Source organism: Rhagoletis pomonella, unplaced genomic scaffold (assembly GCF_013731165.1).
Source record: "Rhagoletis pomonella isolate Grant_MI unplaced genomic scaffold, Rhpom_1.0 Rhpom_scaffold_00008, whole genome shotgun sequence".
Classification (NCBI taxonomy): domain Eukaryota; kingdom Metazoa; phylum Arthropoda; class Insecta; order Diptera; family Tephritidae; genus Rhagoletis; species Rhagoletis pomonella.
Window position 1 is genome coordinate 38,437,368 of NW_023458562.1, and position 22,270 is coordinate 38,459,637.

The 22,270-nt window shown below is 32.9% G+C and overlaps 2 protein-coding genes across 8 annotated transcripts in view; one reads left to right on the top strand and one right to left on the bottom strand.

Moving 5' to 3' along the window:
- The window catches only part of LOC118744840 (transferrin), a 113,608-nt gene extending 110,245 nt beyond the window's left edge, over positions 1-3,363 (bottom strand). Inside the window, exon 1 of the mRNA XM_036478205.1 lies at positions 2,592-3,363. Coding sequence (XP_036334098.1) covers positions 2,592-2,691 — 100 coding nt within the window. The 5' untranslated portion in view covers positions 2,692-3,363. The remainder of the gene's footprint in view (positions 1-2,591) is intronic.
- LOC118744842 (major facilitator superfamily domain-containing protein 6) overlaps positions 1-22,270 on the top strand; it is a 242,387-nt gene that overhangs the window by 199,363 nt on the left and 20,754 nt on the right. For 2 of the 7 annotated variants that reach the window (XM_036478214.1, XM_036478212.1), the window contains exon 1: positions 15,656-15,751. The exons of 1 other annotated variant lie outside the window; for it this stretch is intronic. The gene's annotated coding sequence lies outside the window, so the exon portion shown is untranslated. Of the gene's footprint in view, positions 1-15,655; positions 15,830-18,177; positions 18,307-22,270 lie in introns of those variants that run through there. 4 more of the 7 variants (XM_036478208.1, XM_036478207.1, XM_036478210.1 and 1 more) reach the window with 2 other exon arrangements.

Here is a 22,270-nt window from a genome sequence, read left to right on the forward strand (position 1 = left end):
TACATATTTTACAATTTTTAGAATCAGTGGTTGAATTTTTTTTTACAGAAAGGATAAGTTTAAATGTGTGAAACTAAATGCCTTTCACTATAACCGGTGAAACACAATACCGACGAACGGCGAATTTTCGCACAGTAGTGCGACGACGGCGGCAACTTTCGCCCAAAAATTTCGCTCAGTAAAACACAACTACGGCGACAATGAATTAAGCTGCTTATGACAAGGTGCAATTAAAATTTTTACAAACAATAAGATTCTTAAATTTTAACAAAAACTAATACAGTATTTTTCAATTTCGATTTAAAAACTTGAGAATATTTGGCATATGGCCACAATGGATCGTATTTTGCCCCTGCCGCCAGCGACGACGATAGAAATAATTCTATCGATAATTCTTTTTGCATCGGAAAGGTAGTGTCTGAGAGGTGGTCCCATACTAATCTGGTTAAGATCCGATCAGCGGATCATGAGATATATATATATATATTTTTTTTTATGGGAGTTTAAGTCGGTTTTTTTTTTTTGCTAAAAATTACTAGTTATTTTTTGCTTTCGTGAAATATATTTCAAAACTATGAATAATATCTAATAATTGTGACAAACACGGTCAACTGCAAAGGCAGCTTGCACTTTACTTTAATTTGATATATAGCTTAATCCTGCAGCTGCTACAGATTGGCATAACTAAGTCGTACGACTGAGCAATTATATACATATATGTAGATGATTACCTTTAAGTCGAATTTCGCTCATGTGGAGCGCAGTCAACTTTTTACCCTTCTTAGTGTGCTAAACTACCTTTCAATTATGCAAGTTTGTAACTACATGGCAGAGCTAAGTGAAATTGTAAGACACATTTTACTACCGGGTAATGAATTTTGCTTTCAGCTGCCATTTCTTAGTATTGTATACCTACATACATGGAAGGTAAACTTCAAAGGTCCCTAGGTAGCGACGGCCATGACTACTCAGCGAAAACTGTGATTCTTTGGTAAGCGCTTACTTTTTGCATCGATGTAGTAACGCATTACAATAAGCCTCAAGAAAAAATGTTCACTTTCTCGTTTACCCACAGCATTTTTAGAACTTATCGCTTACCTCCAATGGCATGCGTAGGTTAAAATAATGCGTTCTGTAAACTAGAAGATGAGTGGTGAATCTCGATTGGTAAGCACTTTTCGAACTTCACCACATACCTTCCAGTTTACAGAACATATTACTTTAACATTTACATGTCATTGGAGGTAAGCAAGAAATTGTAAAAATGCTTTCCCACTAAACGAGAAAGTGAAAAATGTTGTCTTGAGGCGGATTGTAACAAATACAAAAAGTAAACGCTTGCCAAATAAAGAACAGTTTTTGCTGGGTAACTACGCTTTATGACAGTGTCGGCCACATTAATACCAAAACCATCAAAAAGTCTGCATAAGCGTGCGTGACAAGCATCACAGCAAAAAATCTAGAATCGATTTTTGTGGTAACGTGTGGAACTCAGAAACAAATGTAGAAACGGAAAAAATAGAATCGCTTATAGAAGGCGTTCCTTTAGTATGGACACGTCGTTGGCGGTAATGGCTCGCAGACGATATTTGAATTGAAACAAATTTAAAAAATTCTTAAAATTTCACTCTTCTGAAAATTTTAGTTTCATAGCTTATTATAGGGTGTCTTAAGCTTAATTACAGTGCATTTAGTAGACATAGTTTTGTGCGTATATATGTACTATGTATGTGTGTATTTATGTACATATTGTGTTTTCAAAGGGCTGATATGATTATATGTAACTACAGAAGGCCCTCAGTAAAAGCAACCGGTAAAAATTCAGGTAGTTGTGTTAACTGAAGTTGTTGAAATAACCGAATCTCAAAAAAGTTCAGTCTGAAATGGGAATTTAAGGCTTGTCTGCAGCTTTCAAGAAAAACAAAGAAAAATAAATAAATTTTCTTCTCAAAATTTCTTAAAACAGTCCGCAGCTTTAAAGAAAAAAAATTAGTATATTTATTTCTTCAAGAAAATTTACAGCAACCGCAAAGTATTTTTCCTAGTAATAGAAATAATAAAAAATATTTCTTCTGATTTTTCATGAGATCTGCATATGAACCGTCAATTTGAAAAGGAAAGTATTAAAAGTAATATGATGTTGTTCACGGAAAGAAAAAAAAGTATTTGTTTATAGTGATTCACTTGAAAATCATTTATATGTATACAAAATCGACATATGTATATATGTATTTATATTTCGTTAATTTGTTTTAAAAAATTGGAAAATCTTCGTTTGTTTGAGGTTACACTTTTGTCGCCGTTAGATTTTCTCAACTTTTGAAAAGTTAAGGTGTCGTCTACTGAAACTGAGACAAAAATGAAACGAAATAAGAGGCAAATTTTTTTTGAAAAGTTGCAATTTCTGAGTCACTAATGGTAAACATTTCGGCATTGCTTTAACCGAGGTACTGCGTTTATCGAGTGTTGCTTTTACCGAGGGCGTACTATAGTAACTTTGTGTGCATACACATATAAAGATGTATTATTTAATTGCACTTAATAAATACACACTATTAGGTTGTGGTGTTTTTTTTTTGTGCTCCACTTACACTTTCCATCGTCAAACACATCGGCGTCCGTTTCAGAATTAAAACTTGATAAGATTGCCAGCAGTGGCACAAATGAACTCCACTTGATTCCGCACATCATCCACTTTGTGTTAATTGTGTGTTAATTATATGATGTATTTCCAGAAAATAATTTAATCACTCAATTATTGTAATATGTATGCATGCAAGATTACATTCATACATGCATGTATTCCCTAGGGCCGAAAAACAATTTTACTGCACAATTACGCCCTTTATTTGCAAATTCCTCGAGCTAATTTTATTGTCCTAGTGCACTTTTATTGACCTATGGGCAGCACTTGTTTATGGCTGTTGTTGATTTTTTTTTTTTTTAATTTTACTTTTGGTTTTATTAGTATGAAGTAAGATGAATTAAAGAGTGACGCCCGCTTCTTAGCCCGCGCTTCATATACTTTATACGAATTTATTTAAACAATTTTATCTCTGGTTATTTTTGAGATCTCGATTTTTTTCGGAATTACCAATCCTTCGCTAGTGCCTCTACTATTACAACTCTACTTGCTATGAATGCCGCTTGCCAACTGTAGGCTTGATATCGAAAATGTTTGTTTACATTTGAAATTTTAAATCACTATCTCAGAAGCTTACTTTGATCGGTAAAACCGGTTTACACTCTCAGTTTGAGAGTAACGAAACCGCTCTAAAGCCGAGATTGTCGTAAGCAGAGATCGGATGACCAGCTAATTGGGTATGCCTAGCGATTGCATAGCCCCAGCGCTATTTCTCACAGAGTGACAAGTTCAATGCAGTTTAGTAAGCATCATCGGCTTATGAGTTTGATTCATTCCTTTTGGTGGCAAAGTGTTGCCGACATTGAAAAAAAAAAACAATTTGCCGGTTGCTTTGCTTGACTGATCAGGTTTCTCACCAATGCATAACACAATTTTATGATTTTCGAAAAGTTCAAGCTTACACTACTTACGCGTGTTAGTCTCAGAAATGATATTTCAGATTTACATACTAATGATAAATATTCCGATATTTAAGTATGTATTGTAGCTGTAAAATATTTTGAGCTTACGGAAAATGTAAGTTCCTTGTAAAAAAGCATTTAACCATTTTTCTTTGATTGCTCTTGTTGAGGGTTCATATGAAAACATACCGTTTACTTGTCAAAATAAAAAGAAAATTAGTGCTGTCGAGCTAACAAAAGTTATACTTTTTATTTGCCGTCTTTAACACTTTTTATGGACAAAATCTTTGTTCTCTCAACATCCATCTTATAGCTATTGAAAAATTAAAGGTTAAAATAATTTATTTTTTATTTTTTTTATTTTTGAAAACATATTGCCATATATTGGCGAATTTTAATGTAACCTCTAATTATCCTAATGCTAATGATGTAGTTTATGACATTTCTAATGCGTTTTTGAGGTTAAGTTTGCATGGGAGGTATGTGTTAAAAGTTTTAACTTAAAACAAACCAATTCCTCCAATATTTTGGATGATTAGTTATAGTCATGGAACGGATTTTATGGAAATTGCCTTTTTTTATATTCGAGTAAGAATGTCCACGACTTAGCTTTCCCTGATTATATATATACTCATTTGATATTGCCTTTTTTTGCCTTTTTTAAGATATTTGCCTTTTCTACCTTTAATTGTAAAAGGCAAGGAAAGGGGCCTTATTCCTGGTAATAGGACAGTTTTAAACGTTCCATATCTAAATTGGGCGCCACTTGTATCAACCCACGTAGAGCGCACGTTTAGTATATTCAAGGCTTTTCTTCGCAAAAATGGAATGAAAATGCTGCCAGAAAACTTCAAAATGCAGCTTGTGGTTCAATGTTACTACAACTGTAGAGATTAACGTTTTGTGAGTTCAAAACTCGAAAAGAGAAAATAGTCAAAGATTCAAAGTACAAGTTTTTCATATAATGAAACTGGTCTATAGTTTTTCTCTTTTTACTTGTAAAATAAACATTTTTAAAATAAATGTATTTTTTTAATATTTTTCGGGTTTTGTCTTTTTTAGTGTCTTCTTTTGCCCTTTTTGCGTATTCTAGGGCCTTTTCGAACTTATTTTGTTATTTTATTTGGCCTTTTCTGGCCTATTTCGGTTTTTTATTTTGACTTTTTTATAGTTTTTAGGTCCTAAAATTCCGTTCCCTGGTTATAATATTATGCCGAGAAGGCTAAATTTTTTGTAGAAACGAAATCGCCATAACATATAGGCAAAATTTCGGAATCTTAATATGTTCATCGGTCCGCTTTTATGGAATTTTTAAAGCGTTTTTGTGGTTAGATTTTTAATTTTTACTTGAATAGATATGTTCATAAATGTTGCATATGGAAAATTGAGGACCTGAGTCGACTCCTTCTATTTTTTTTTAATGTATGGGGCATACATATCGTCGCTACCATGTCAAACTATCGAATGTGAAAATGGGTTCTTTTTAGGAGAGCAAAGAAAGAAGAAGAAAGAAATGTTGTTGTTATTAAGAAAAAGTGTGGGATTCGACACTTTATTAAAGCCAGCATCCTCTGCTTCTAAGAAGACTCGAGATTTGACGATTTTCCAATTTGCGTATCCCCCTAAGTGCATGAGCAAGGTATCGTAATTGAAAAGGCATTTCCGCACATTTGATAGTTTGACATGGTAGCGACGATATTATGTACATAACACACCTTCACCTGTGTGGCAACATTACAAATCAGTGGTGCAAACTGTTAAGTTTTATGGCACATATCTGTCATACGTATGAGGTGGCACAGAGAAAAATTCATTTTAGTTACCTTGTCTCACAGTGTGGCCGAAACTCAAAAGTTCGGCCAAAACTGGAAATAAAGGTTTTAGATAGGGCTTTTCCATAATTAAGTCAGCTAAAGGGATCCTCTAGGAAACGAAAACCGTTTACAGTAACGGCCTCTACCCAGGGCCGTCGAGAAAAACTCGGGCCCAGGACTAAAAAATCACGGGACAATATACACATATACATCGGCGTAGCCAGAATGAAATTTAGGGGGGGGATCGACCCTATTAAGCAGACATTTCAGAGTACTATTTTATATATATAAGGAAAATTTGAAAGTTAGGGGGGGGAGGGCGGCGGGGGGTCGGGCATTGATTATATCTGGGTCATACATATTCTGAGGCTACAGACAATATACATTTGTAAATTTAATATCTCTTGTTACTGAACTTTGTACTACGATTTTGTTTATTACGAAAATTTGAAAAAACAACAAAGTCTAAGCAGTAGAAGTTATAGCAGCTATTTCAGAGATCACCACATCTCCTCATCAGACTTATTTTTCTAGACTTCAGCAGAGATCGAACCCGTATCATCGATGTGCAAAGCAGTGATCGGACTTCAAAAAAAAAAATTGTGTGGTAGAATCTGGAAAAAAATGTGGTAGATTTCAAAAAAATGTGGTAGATCTCAGGTTTTGGATCAAGCTTTGTACAAAAATTTAAAAAATTCTGCAAGTTTTCACCTAAATTGCAATCCTTTTAATTAGAACCTAAAAAAATTAATTTTAGTATAATAAAGTGCAAGATGGAAGTTGCTGAAAATTGCGTTGAGTTATGGCAATTTTTTTCCTTGACAATGTAAAGTAGTCCCTTCCATATCAAGATATTTTTCGAACATATTTTGAAAGATTTCTGCAACCTTGCGGAGTGCTGTCAGCTTTTTTTTTTATCACATCACGATGTAGCGAGCAAATGTGGCACGGAACAGAAACCGATAATTGGGATTTGCCGATTTCGACAATTCTTAAGCAAAAGTAAACAACGCTTTAGAAACTTTAGATGCACTGAAATTTGCTAATACTTTCACAAAAATCGCCATTTTTTAACATTTTTGCTATTAATTCTTTTTTATAAATCATATATTTTGCAATTTAACACAAAACCTGTCGAAAAATTTAATATTGAGAAAATTTACTATTTTACGGTTTATTTTATCCTCCCATTCTGCCTGTTGTTGGTGTTTAGTGTTGGACAATTTTTGCTCTTAAAATTAAGAAAATTATGTCGAGCAAAAATAAATCTACTCAAAAATGCGAATATGTGGTAGATTTCAGACCTTGTGTGGCAGATGTGGTAGATGCTCAAAAAATTGGCAGATCTACCACAATGTGGTAGAAGTCCGATCACTGGTGCAAAGTAAGAAGCGCTAACCAATGAGCTATGCACACTAGGGTGGTCCAAAAATGCATGTGAAATGCACGCAAGTAAAGTCGGACTTTTTATGCTCTCAACCCGAAAGTTTTCCATGTATTTTATATGGGGAAAAAACAACTTTTCGTAGAAATGGCATATAATTCTTAAAAATTAATATTTTTCTATATCACAAAGATTAGCGCTTACACATAACTTAGCGACATTAGTTTCAAAATTTTCTTTTTGATGCAGAAATGCATCTAGATGCTCTAGAAATATTTCTGCATCACAAAAAAAATAAATTTGAAAAAAATGTCGCTTACGTTATTTTGGCGGTTAGGGCTCGATATGTTAGTGTTTGGCCGAGCCTTGATGTTTTCACACAAAGGGGAGGGACCTACAGTCTTACGTCAACTCCGAACGGCGATTGTACTTTTATGAGAAGCTGTTTTTCATGACAGAAATACACTCGGAGTTTGTCCTTGCCTGCCAAGGGGCGACCGCTGTTAAGAAAAAAACATTTTCTCGGTATTTTTTTTGCGATGTTGCTTTGATCAGGGCTTGAACCAGCGGAGTGGAAGCGCGCACTGCTTACCACTACACCACAGCGGCCGCACATTAAAATGTAAATTAATGAAAATTGAAAAAGGACTACATGAAGTTAAGGTTTGTCTATATTTAAGGACCACCATTTCTTGCATTATACTTGCTTCTCTTCACTTGCCTTGTATAACTTTGAAGTATTCGATAAAATTATCAGCGATTAACTTTCTAAAATAAAATAAAGTTGGCAATATTTTTTATTATGCATGTGTTTACGGTGGAAAACTATTTGTAACGCAAGAGTCTTTTTTACTAATTGAATTTTCAGGCTCATTTTGAAAGCCATGTTGTAAGCTATTCAACGTACTATTGACCCATAGTTAAAATTTATATTCTTTCTAACTGAAATAGGCTCAGAAAATAAAAATTACGTACAAAAATAAAAAATAAACACGAGAATTATATTATTTCAAAAAGGAACGAGGCCAAAAGAAGCGAAAGAAAGAGCTGAAAAAAGAAGATTTTCTGATTGAATAATAAAAATCTGTTGGAATTATTTCAAGTATATAAATTCTAGTACTATTATTAGCCTTCAAAAAGCCCTCTCGAATGGTGCTATAAGATTTTTCCTTCAAGAGTTACGGTCACTTTAATTGCCCTGCCCTCGAATATCTAACATCTTCAAACCAAGCATATTCCTTCTAACTCATTACGTAATCTTCCATTAACTAGGGTAAGAATAGTACTAAATCGCATAGACCAAACAAAAGTGGCCATTAAGTCGTTTTTCGTGTACTTAACCGTGAAAAACCTTAATATCTTGGCGCAGTTGTAAGCTCGAGCTCGAGTTCTATGCAGAAAATTACTTCTGACACGACCTACAGCTGCACAGGAACAGAAACTTTCAAATCTGTATTCATAACACTGTACGGCAAAATCAATCTGGGTATTGGACCAAACCAATTTTTTTTTTAATTGTATTACTAATTAGTAATTTTTCTGTAAATTTTTTTCATATGAATTTATTTTTTCCTTTTAGGTGTTTTCTCTCAAATTTTTTTATACGAAGTATACAAATATGCATATTAAACTAAAGGGGTTAAGCGCGTTAACAACGATGCCAATTTTTTAAACATCGGTGAGTAATTTTTTTGTTTAAATAATTTTTTATACAAAAAAAGTTACTTTTTTCATTGAAATGTGTTTTTTTAAATTTATTTTTTTTTATAGAAGTATACACATTTGCATATCACAAGAAAGGGGGTTAAAAAGTTATTTTTTCCTCTTCAGTGTTTTTTCTCAAATTTTTATTCATGAAGTATACCAATATTCATATAAGACGAAAGGGGGTTTAATCGCCTTTACAACGATACCAATTTTTTAAAAATCGGTTAGTAATTTTTTTTTTAAATAATTTTTTATACAAAAAAATGTTACTATTTTCATTGAAATGTGTTTTTTCTAATTTTTTTTATAGAAGTATACACATATGCATATCACAAGAAAGGGGGTCAAATCGCCTTTAAAACGATACAAATTTCTTAAAAATCAATTAAAAATTTTCTGAAATATTAAGTTTTTAGTATAAATATAAATAAGAGCAAAAGGCGGACCACGTCTGTATATCTACTTTTTTTATTTTTACATGCAATAATTAAAAATAATATTTTCTCAAAGGTCCAAGTTCGATCTTCGAAGGCCCATATCTCGATTTCGGAGGCTAACTTCGAAAAACGGAGAAATTATTTTTTTACTTATGACTCAGTCTCTTAAAAAAAGTTGGTTTGATCCAATACCCAGCCGAGTGCTGTACAGTGTAATTATGTTCTTAGTTTCTTTGAATTACATGTCAAATCGCAAGTCTACTGAATTTATGCTACTTATTGCATAAAACACACTAAAAGCCATTTAAAACCTAAATACATCTTATCGCTACACGTATATCGCGAGGTAACGAAGCAGTATTTTTGTGTAACGTAACAGTCCGACTATTTTTTTTTGCAAATATTAACCTCAAAATTAATATTATCAGTTCAATAAATACGTAGATCTTTAGTTCCATCCTTAAGATAAGAAACTGTGTACCAACTTTTGAAAACATTATATAAGGAGAGCAGACTTTTTCGATAATATAAAGCAGCTTTAAAAAGTACTTCCAAAAATTGTAATGTAACCGCTGTTGAAACACTGATAACTCCTAAACAACAGGAGTTACAATATATTTTAGGTATACGTATATTAAATACTGCTACATACTTATGCTTTCAGATGAAAGAAAAAAAACTATCCGAAAGTTGCATTTCAGCGAGTTTTAGCTGTATTTGAAAAGCACTGTGAACCAAAACTTATTGTAACAGTCCGCGTTTTGGGCCATATGATAATTTTTCCTCCCTCAATATCGACGTAGCTGCCTGTACCCCAAGTTGCCTCTTTATTTTCAGTCGGAATGAGGTCTTCGCCCAAGCACAACATTGTGGTAGGTTCAAAGGGAAAAGTTATAAACGTGTAAAAGTACTTTGAGTAAAGGAAATCCAACAAAACCAAATGAAATCTACCTCTGAAGGCTAGAAAAATATGTAAAAAATTTTGTAAATATAAACGCTGTAACACAAATTTGGTTTGAAGTAGAAATATAATGGTATTTTTTTAACAAAATTTGCGTTGTTAAAAGAAACAGTAATGACACGCTGTCGGATGCTGCCCTTAAACCTTACTTAGAAAAGTATTAGCTACTGAATACAATAAAATTCAGCTGACTAATCTGCCTCTAAAATTTTAATGTACTTTTTATTAACACGCATATACATATTAGCTTCACCTATAAGTAAAAATGTCGAGCTTGTTTTAATTTCATTTCATTTATTCATTTTTCATTAGTACAATGAGACTTTACATCTTTTATAGTACAATTGTCATTATATTACAAATTAAGTAGAAACTAACATTAATATGTATTACCAAATCCCCAATAAATTACAAGAACAAAGACAAAAAAACAAAATCAAAAATTTTATTAGAGTTTAGTTAAACCTAGTGCTAAAGTAGATGGCCAGGGAAAGCTATTCTGAAAATAGTTATATACGATATGCTTAATAAAATCTATTAGAAAGATTTTGATGCAGTTTTGTTTTATTTAATTTAAGTATAACAAAGTGCAAGTTTAAAGCAGCTGGGACTTACAGTTGATTTTTGGATTTTTTTTTTGTTGAAGGTGTGGCTCATTTTCTTCATACCATTACTTCGTATGGAGGAAAATGACTTGCACTGTCAACAAAAAAACATCGAATTAAAAAGCTCGAAATTTGACAGACATCATACTGGATCTGCCATTTTGAATTTTTGCAATTGTGACAGCGGATTCGTAATTAGCGACCCCGAAACCGCCCTAATCATTTCTTTAAAGCTTCGAGTTTTGGCTGCACTTTTGGATTTCGGCCGCACTGTGTGCCTCAATGCTTGCCTACTTCACAAATTTACTATTTATACATAGCAGAAGCTCAAATTTAGAAAACCATTCAAAAGTTTTGAAGAAAATAAGTTTCTTAAGCATGGAAGTAAAAAATTCAGACGAATTTCTTAAATTTTCATTACATTGCGTTGCTATGTACACACATAGGTGTTGCCATAAGAATTTCTACAACATACTCACATACATACATTTATGTTAAACCCCAGCAAAAAATCGGTAATCGCTTTTAGTGGTAATGTCTTCTGGAACGCATAGCCTTATAATGTCTTCTAATTGTTTCGCTTCATTTAGACGTTGCCGGTAATGCATAGCAGAAAGTTCTACAATATTTTATTAATTTCGCTTAGGGATGCCGAAAAAATGTCGAAAATATCGATGTATCGCTTCGATGCATCGAAAATTTTCCACTCGATGTATAAATAGTCGATGCATCGAGGCGTCGATGCATCGATGTTTTCTGTAAACTGACATCTCAAGTACATCGAATGGCCGAACATCGCTTTGTCTGAAGTTCATAGATAGGAAGATGCAGTTTTATAGCTCATAAAATGTTAGTATAATAAAGTGCAAGTTTCAATTGCTTTAATTTTTAATATTTTTTTTTTTTGGCTGACTTGCGCTTTGTTATACTAAAATTGTATGAGCTATAAAACTAGTACATACCGAAAAAGGTTCTTAATGTTTTATTTCCATAGTGGAGGAAAACTCTATGCGTATCGATGCATCGATGTACGCCCTCCGATGCATCGACAAATATCGATGTAAGTTTCGATGCATCGATGCGAGGAATAACATCGATGTATTTTTGCCACTGACATCCCTAATTTCGCTGCTTTGATTCATTACGGGGAATCCAAAATAGAATGCTTCACCATAGTCAGCTGGAAAATAGAATGAATACCGAAAGTTTCTTTCTACCGTTACTTTCCGTGGAAAATTCCATCGCATAAAAATCATGTTTTGATTTGTTTAATTTAAAGCGATTCCCATCGTCTAATTCGATTCCCTTTTCATTTCTGTAGTAATCGTATTTTTTGGTGGGACGTACGCATACGTATACGCATACTATGGAGGTTCGCCTTTATGCGCCAAGCGTATACTACTTAGTATACATATGTATACCGTGCTCGTATTTGAACTTTGTTGTTATTCCGTATTTCGATTTTTGTCTGATTTTGGAGATTTTCAATATCTTACTTAGACTCTTTATTAAATTTGGTGACAGTAATGCCACATGGAGCGATTTTTCCCTTTTGAGGCAATTTACAATAAATACATGGGCTAAAAGCGAGAAAGAATTTGTTTACACTACTCTCAGAATTGTGTTTAATTAGACAAATTTCCAAAAAAAGGTTCTGCATATTGAGCCAAACCTCCGAATGCGAATCCGAGGTCTGTTAGCCCCCATCACGTGAGGTTCAAGGTCATTTGGAAAATTCATTGATTAAATCTGAAAATTCATATATATGGGGTTTTAGACTCGCTGAACCCGAATTCGAGGACCGTTTACCTCAATAATGTCAGCTTCGAGGTCATTTCAGAGTCAAATAGGACAAAGAATTTATTCAATAGAAATGAAAATAAAAATTTTGTTTTTGTTGTCGCTAAATCCGAATATGGGGGTCCCTTGATTCTTCAAAGTCACCTAGATGTCATGCCATACCAAGGTCGAATTCAGAAGAATTGTATAGGATTTTTAGGTTTATTCAATGAATTTTTCACTTCTTGACCTTCAAACGACCTCGAACCTGACGTGCTGCAGGCTACCAGCCCTAGGATTTGCATAGGAATATACAGGTTTGGTTCAATATGCAGAAACTTTTTTTTTGTAAACCAGTGTTGAAACTTTCTTGCGGTCGTAGCAGATTTACTATAAATTTCGATCTGCTTTGATTTGCTTTCGAAAATAATAAAGTGCGCTTATTGCGGTATCTAAACCCGAAAAAATTCAATAAGTTTTTCTTCAATTTTTTTAAATTGTAGTGACGCATTTACACACTTTTGATGAAGAGCATGATATAATGATCATAACGCACATTTCATAATATAGAGATGTAACTCAATATTTTGGTTTTTGGAGATTTCATTATGATTTGAATAAGCTTAATAAGCAGTATATTTTCAGTCTAACAGATAACCAAACTTCCCAAATATGGCGAAATGCGTTTTCCCATAAAACTTAAATTTTGAAATACTTCGTTATACATATTATTAAACGTGCGATTAGATATTGTATGATATAAATAAGTAAGATCAAAAAGAATTAACTAACTATATACATATGTACGTCTTATATTTTTAATAGGTATTATTTATTGGAAACATTCTAGGTTAGGTTAGGTTGTGCTGGCTGACCATAAGAGGTACACATAGACGAATATAACGTCCATTGCGTTGCCAGATACGTTTACGACCTATGAATAAATGCTTTCACACAATGTTAAAGAAAATTGTCATTCCTTTAGCGACTTTTAATAGACACTTTGTCGATTGCTGCTTGTAGGCTCTTCAGCGCGAGTCTGCCAGCCGCAGGCTGGATACGCGTAAGTTATATGCTCTACGGTTTCCCCGTGATATTTACATTTCCTACATTTTTTGCCGTTTATTATGGTCAGTGTTGCCGTTGTGCGACTAAAGGGGTAATTTGACCCTTTTTAAGCGCCAATACCCTTTGACCCGACTTTTTGAAAATTTTGATATTTTGACCTTTTTCCAAAATTATGTGCGACTTTTTCCCCCTTTCAGAGATTTTTTTAGGAAATGTTAACAGAACAATGCTATTAAAAAATATTTCCTCCTAAAACTACTAAAAGATGCATCACTTAAAACGTTTAAAGGAAATGCAACTCTTCTCCTAGCAGCAACTAGATTTGTGTGTATATTTGCAACCCTGTTTTATGTAATGACCCCTTTTATGCGACTTTCTGAAAGTTATCAACGGCAACACTGATTATGGTCTGATTATTTCAACTCAACGTAACTTACAGGCTCTCACTTAGCCATTCTCTTAAATGGATGTTACTTTTAATTGAACAGCCACTATTAGCGAAAAATGCCCTCTTAGCAGTCTTATCAGGAACCTCGAGTATGTTCTTCTTGTTGATATTAGGTAATCAGTAAATTGCGTATCGTATGAATTACAATTATTTTTACTTAGGAAGATATGCCTTATAAGTACGGTGACCATAATTATAGCAGCCAAATACGGGACTAAAAATAATTTCGCTAATATTTTACCACAAGAAAAAAACCTTTATCAATGATTCTAGATTTATTAGCCTTGGAGCAGCATTTTGTTTGGCATATTTTTTCCGATATTTTGTGAAAGCAGCACATAACATCACACATTTCGTAGAATATTTTTCCATTACTTGGTACTTTGTGTTCCGCATGTTAACCCCGCAAAATTTTTTTCAAACATTCCTAGGCAGCAAACATGGTGAAAATATCTGATTACTTTTGAAAGACGAGTGGTATTCAACGGATTATTCTCAGACCCGGATTTCGACCAAGCGCAATGTAGTGTATAGAATCCGGAACGGGCTAAATGTAAATCGTGGCCTTCCATCTTTGCGAACTTCTTTACTCTTACAACATTCTCCTGGTAGTCATCTTATTTAGAGTTTCTCATGTTGAAGATACAATCCCTCGTACAATCAGCTACAGTTTTTTTTTAGCGTAGTTTCGTTAAACGAATATCTTCTCTCTTCACAAAATTTAAAAATTGCCTCCAAAATGCATTGAACCTAACAAAATCATTCATTCTAACAAAAGCGTCATTCTGCAAAACCGCGTATTTGACAATCCTTATCCATTCGTCCTGAAATATACTAGCCAGAAATGCGATTGTTTTATAAAAAAAGAGAACCATTTTGAAATACGAGTGTTTTCAATCTCTAGAAAATAATTTATGCAACCTCACTTACGCGGTTTTGTATTTTGTTGATACGCGGTTTTGTATTTTAAACGACGATATTTTAAATGGCTATTGCATTAACTGGATTGAGAACCAGTTCTTCAGGCATAACAGGAGTTAAGGCTTGTGGTTCAACAATTCAACCAGAAGCTGGCATACATATGTATGTAGACGCGTCCTTGGTTACTATGCCAGACAGCTCCGCATAGCTTTGTGAATTCATTTCATCAAACAATTTTACTATAAATAAGCACTTGATGAGTGTTTTTTAATTCCTTTCCGCAAGGGTTGCAGTATGTCGATTTTTTGTTTTTCGTAACGTAGCTACGAATTACGAATTACGAAAATTCGAGTTCTAGAATAAGGGTGTATACTCATTCAAATGAGTTTTACTTAGGAGTTGATTACCAAATAAAACATCGACTTTTTAGACCACGGGCATTTTTTTAAATTTTGGAGCTTAACGAAATAATAAGCCAAAAAAGTTGTTAGAAACATTCAAAACCATAGTACATGTCCTAAGCAAATTACATTGGATCGGTTACATACAAAACTCAAAATAATTATAGTCAGCGGGAATTTTTCACAGTGCATAAGTATATTTAATAATTCTTTACTGATTGTGAAATACATATGTACTTATGCACATATGTATATATTTGAAATTTCTTTGCAATATCTATAATTCTTATCAAAATGGTAAGTAAATATGAGAACACATAGAAACATGCAATCGTATGGAAAGGTTATGTACATACATATTTTGTTAGTGCACAATGCTTGTTTACCATCAACATTGATTATCTTGCATTTGTTGTTATTTTGTGTACTAATAAATACCATTTTTTCACGAATTATAAAACGTCTTCTTTTGCATTCATTTATTTTTTCATTTTTATACTCACTTTATTAAGATTGTATTCAAAATTGAAAGTAAAAAGTGTAGGCATATCGTGACAATTGCTTCCAAGCGTGTATGCACTTTTGTACGAGGAATCAGAAAATGCGTTCGATCGCGTTCAGTGAGACGGGAAGTTTGGCGGGTACACTACTTGCGCGGGAGATTTCACTTCACATACATAGTATGATTTAATTAAAACAAATAAATCAAAACAATTGAAGGAAACATCGACATTTTCAAATACGAAGTCTAAACAATAGTGAGAAAGCAGTGAAGAGATTACCCATACATATTTAAATAAAATAATTTTAAAATATCACAAGATTCTTGCTATGAGAATTCAATTATAATAATTATAGCTAATAGTTGTAATTGTCGGCAGTATTATCTTATTAATACTTAGTCATGCTCTAATGAAGCAACAAGTACGAATCAAGTGTAATTTTCCAACAGCTTACATCGAGCGTTTTTTGTTTTGTGTTATGAAATTGTGCGTTTTGGTAATATGATAATATTGCAAAGGTCCAATATTCATAGATATAGTGACTCAAACAAGTGACCACCTTTTTTTTAATATTCACAATGTTTTTCAAATTAAATTTGTTTCGTTATTTTCATCAAAATTTCAAACTATTTATTCCGAATCAATATGGAGTTTAATATCCCGTATAATTTTAGTAGAACGAAATGCAAGTTTAAAGCAGCTGAAAAATCGCGTTGTTTTTAATAATTTTTTATTGCTGACGGATTTTTCCATTTTTTTCCATATAAGCCTGAATTTGTTATAAAATCAAATGCTAGACACCGTTCGCAACAAAATTAATAAAAAAATCAACGCCAGTTTTTATAAATTGCACCGCAAAAAGCCGTCACAAAAAAACAATAATATTCAAAATCAACGCGACTTTTTAGCCGGCTAAAACTTGCACTTCATAAAACTAAAATTATACGCGCTTTAAAAAAAAACTTTAAAGATTCAGATTAAAAAGTTTTAAATTTTGGTGAATTTCCCAAAATTTTGTATAAAGTTTGAAACTATTTATGTGGTTTTGGTTTAAGCTTGGACAATATTTTTATAGAAAAATTACAAAAAAATTTCACTTGAAAAACAATGTGAATATTAAAAAGGATCAGTCCAGCGCCTTCGCCACAGCCGCTAAACTTAAACGTAGAATACGTGATATCATTAAGATCACACTCAAGTTAAAATCGGTACATGAAATATTCGTTTTGGTCGTATTGAATTAAATTTAATAAATCAATATGAATTGCAAAATATTAATAATTACACTGTACAGCACTCGGCTGGGTATTGGACCAAACCAACTTTTCTTAAGAGATTGAGTCATAAGTAAAAAAGTAATTTCTTCGTTTTTCGAAGCTAGCATCCGAAATCGAGATATGGGCCTTCGAAGTTCGAATTTGGGCCTTTGGTAAAAAATTATTTTTAATTATTGCATGTAAAAAGCAAAAAAAAGGAAAAACACAGACGTGCTCCGCTGTTTGCTCTTATTTATATGGTATATAACCTTTTTTATGAAAACTTATATTACAGGTGCTATAACGGGTCAAAGCTCAGTTCTTCGAAAAATTAAAAACTTAATATTTCAGAAAATTTGGAACTGATTTATAAAATATTCATATCGCTGTAAAGGCGATTTAACCCCCTTTCTTGTGATATGAAAATTTGTATACTTCGTAGATAAAAATTGTTGAAAAAACACATTTACAGGAAAAAGTTCCTTTGTATAAAAAAATAAAAAAAAAAAAAATAATAACCGATTCTTTCGTATCGTTGTAAAGCCGATTAAACCCTCTTTCTTCTGATATGCATATTTGTATACTCCGTGAATAAAAATTTGAGAAAAAACACTTAAAAGGAAGAAATAACTTTTTTTACAAAAAAAATATTTTAAACAAAAAAATTACTCATAAATTTTTAAAAAATTGGCATCGTTGTTATGGCGATTAAACGCCTTTTCATCTAATATGCATATTTGTACACTTCGTATATAAACATTTGAGAAAAACACTAAAAGGCAAAAATACCAATTTTTTTTTTTATAAAAAAAAAACTTTACAAAATAATTATTAATTAAAAATACAATTGAATACCATATTTAACGAAAACAAATAATTAATAATGTTTTAGCGTTAATTCGTTCTTGTTTACCCACAGCCCTGTTAAAAATAAAGCAAAAGTGTATGTAACATATGTCTAAGGCATATATAAATATAAAAACCATGGTTTTTGATTTTTTACATAACAGGTTATATATCAATTATATAAATAGGCAATCATGTTTCCTTTACACCCTTTTTACGGCTAAACTATACTTCTAAGGTATAAACAATTATATATCATTAGAAAGGTATTTTGATGCTGATGTGTAGGTAATTTTTAAAATTTCAAATTAGTTTAAAAAAGAGCGAAAAAATCCCCTGCAGTGAAAAGCTAAACCAGTATGGACAAATTCCAGTTCATGAACTATTATTTAAGGATAAAAATCATACCAGTTCGTTATGAACCATAATTATACCAGTATGTGCTAAAGCGACGGCCTACCATTTCGGCGATTTCGAACAACTTATGCGATCAGCGAATAGGCATAACCAAAACTAAAACGTGGTTAATTGCTTCCATCACAAATGTCGGCTGTGGCGTCGAGTGAAGACTACCGATTCTGGTTCTGAGATCTCAGGTTCGAGTGCGCGTGGAGATTGCTATAAAGTAAAGTAAGTAAGTAAATTTAAATAATTATTTGAATTAAAATTCAATTAAAATTTCAATTTAAATATAAAATAAAAATTACACATAATTTTAGTTTGATTTGGAAAAAAACTATAAAAAATGAAAATAAATAATTTTTTGTTCTTTTTAAAACAATAAATTTAAAAATTACACAAGAGATATAAATAAAGAAATAAAAAACAATTAAAAATTAAAAAAGATTCGCTCACTGAGATTAGAACTCGGATCTCTTGATTTGGCGTGGCAAAGCTTTACTCTGTCGACTATTGTCACGGTTGCACCGCCGCGAGCAAAATGACATACTTATGCTTTTCACGGGGGATGAATAGGCAGTCTATCCCGTCAACTAGTATGATGCTACTAGTATTTCTACTGGTAGCGTGCTGATGCAGGAACGGACAATTGACATCTCCTATGACACCGCCATGTTAAAAATACCAGTCGCTAACATTGAAAAAGGATACAACGTGAACTAGTTGGGCTGAAACGCAAACTGGTAGCATTCTGGTTCACAACTGGTAGCTTTCCCTGCAGGGAAGTTGCTAAGTCCACTTTTTATGAAAACTCATATTTTGATATAGGAGGATAGAGAAATTGAATACGCATCGTTTCGAAAATTATAAAGGTACTTGTTTTATTTTTTCCTCTTCATAAGCAATAAAAGGAAAAGAAGCACCACAAATCCGATAAGGCCAAAATAATACGACATCTTTTAATAAATATCGAATCCTTCTGATTCTTATGGAGTTTTGCTTTGCTTTAAAGGCGCAAAATGTTTGATTCAAAGTCTTGCGAAATAGTTAAAGAAAATGGCTATAGGAAGATTTTTTCCTCTCCAGTAAAATTTTTAAAATGGGACTTAGCAACTTTTCTTTCTAAGCTAGCGATATATATAAATAGAGGCGGTAACCTTCGTTCGTTTCTGTTTAAAAGCTATTTCAGTCCTCTCCATATGATACCAAATTTCTTAAATTTTGATAAGTTGTTTGTTTATTATCTGGAAAGTACTTTTATTTCGGAAAAAAAATATTAGGCCAAGTTTAACTCGTAAAAAATAACTGTTACTTTCGGTTTTTGGAATATTGTGCAAGTGCACTGATAAAACGTATATCTGGCCAGTCACAGAACAAAGGATTAAAAATGAATTACAAAAACTTAAAACGAAAAACGCTTTTGACGTTACAAGTTCTCTAAATTCAGAAACAACCAAAAGAATGAGAATGAAGAATTCTTTGGAAAACAACGGTGTTAAAACAACCATCTTGCCATGATGCTAGATTGTGAAGATGAAAGTCAGGAGGATAAATCCGACATTTGCAGCCGCGATGCAATTCTCAAAAAGGAATTATTGCACCGCAATAAAAAAAAAAAATACTTAACTGAAAGTCCTCTCGACTGGTGCAGCATCATTCGAAATGAATTTACAATTTTTTCAAGTTTCAAGTTTGTCGCCTCGAGCGAGTGGTTTGATTTACGACCCTTTAAAACATTTTTATTAAATACAATTTTCCAATTTTTAAATTATTAAAATTATTACAAGTATTAAAAAAGCATTATTAAAAATTACTTACCTTTCCATTTTTTATTTGACTAAATCAACTAACTTACTCACCTAAATTATTTCTTAAAAATTCTTGGCATGCGCATTCGCATCTGCATCCGCATTCGCATCGGCGGATGTTTAAAATTCCACATTCGCAACATCCCTAGTACATACATACATATGTACGTAGACTGTTGAAGGAAGAAAAACATATCCATACTAACCACAATCAACATACATACGCTGCGATTGCTTATAAATATTGCGCCATCTGTTACTCAAAAGCCGAAATACCTACACACATATACTTTTTGTCTTCTTCTCTCACTTCAAGCGGAATCATGTGTTTGCAAAATGATGACGAAGTGATTTTGTATGGAAAATCATGTATGCCCATATATTTAAATAAAATAAACATACTTAGAAAATATCAACCAATACTTCCCATATACCAAACAAAAGGAATAAACTTAAATTTTTGATTAAAGAAAACAAAAAAAAATCATTCGAGCGGTTTTCGAGAATTTTGGTAATAACTAATGTTCAATATTTGTTGAATTTATACGATAATATTTCCATTGCTCCAGAGAACCTATATCCCGAAAATGAAAGTTATATCTGTAAATCATAAATTGCCAGAGCACTTTGAAGACTCAAACTTGACCCAAAAATAGGCCAATATTCACCGTTGTTTCTACGACAGAAACCGAATTGGTTGCTAACAAAAATTAACCTTTCGATAGGTTTGGAATTTTATCTTTGAAACGCCATACTTTCCTTTAAAATCGCTTCATTGTTTCTCGAACAATAAGCGCTTTCGTGAAGCTCTAAAAATTACAACTACAACATTTGAGCATAGCCTCAATATCGAAACGTAAGACGTATTCTACGTCAAAAATCAACACGTGGCCACTTGTTTAAGTCGCTGTATATCGTCACTACACACGAATAAAGGCGCGCTAGTGTTTTGCCGGCGAAAGAAGACGTGTAAAAAAAATCTTGCGAAAAAAGACGCTTAAGGAAAACTTCGGCGAAAAATGACGCAAAACTTAGTTGGAGGCGAAGAAAGACGCGTAGATTTATACCTGGCCAAGGACTGTCCCTTCAGCATCATTACCTAAAAACTCTTTGGGGAATTTACTGTTACACCCGCAAATATAGTCGACCGCGAAAATAAGTCTTTATAACGCCGTCAAAAATTTTAACGCGTCTTTCTTCGCCGTCAACTATGTTAAGAGTCTTTCTTCGCCGAAGCTTTTTTATGCGTCTTTTTTTCGCGGTCACCTGTTGAGCTCGCACCTTAATTCGTGTCTAGTGACGATATATACTACATCAGGGTTGGGTACGCTGCACTAAATTTTTAATGCCATTTAAAGTCAAAGAGTAGAACCTTCAATAGGGATTTCCAGCAGAAATGTTCAACGCCTGTAGGTCTAACCTTTAATTAGGTAATAATTACTTGCATAACTATCGAATATTATTTGCCAAAGATCAGTTGAAAAAACTGGATGCATCGTTAGTTTTTTTCTACTGTTTCTTAGAATGGAACAACAAAACGGATTTGATAGCTTATGGGACCGACAACGGCGAGTACTTAATTGTGAATGCCTGCAACTAGGAAAAGTCGGAATCAGCAAATAAGAAAACTAATTACAAGCTTTGAAGAAGCGACCCGGGAACTAAGCAGCTCGGAGAAACCCTCATCATCCTTGATTCCAATAATTAAAACGCTTATAAAAAACGGAGTGCCTTTTCAACAAAATAACAAGATTCTGATCCGATTCGGCTGGTAGGCACGACTTTGAAAACAGAATTTTGTTCGAAAATTTCATTTCATTTATTTGCCATATCCACCTATTTAGAACCTCGCTATGAGCACACGTTTTTCAACAGCCCTGGTACACCAGTGAGTCAGTGACGTCAGTAATAAACTTTTTCGTTACGCAGCAAAACATTTCATTTTAACGTACATACTACATATTCAGACGTATGTATATACATATGTACATATTTATGTAGATATTTACTTAACATTTTCTCATCAGCATGCGAAATGTATGTAAATTAAATTGCAATTCAGAGTACATATGTACTTAAGTAACTAGTTGCATTTAAGCAGATGGGGAATTTTGACATTCTGTATTTTTTCAATGAGTCATTTTATAGCTATACAAAAGTATGTACATAAACAAATACATATGTACATATTAGGTATTACATATGTATGTAAATATATTGATACGTAATTACGTATGCGTTAGTTTTAGTTGAAGTAAAATAATTTGGACACAACCCACCATGCAAAACATGAGAAATAGGCAACCATCGTCAATGGCAACAAATGCCGACTCACCGATTTTTTGCCGTGGTGACAAATCGCCATATTCATTTCTTTAATGTCAATT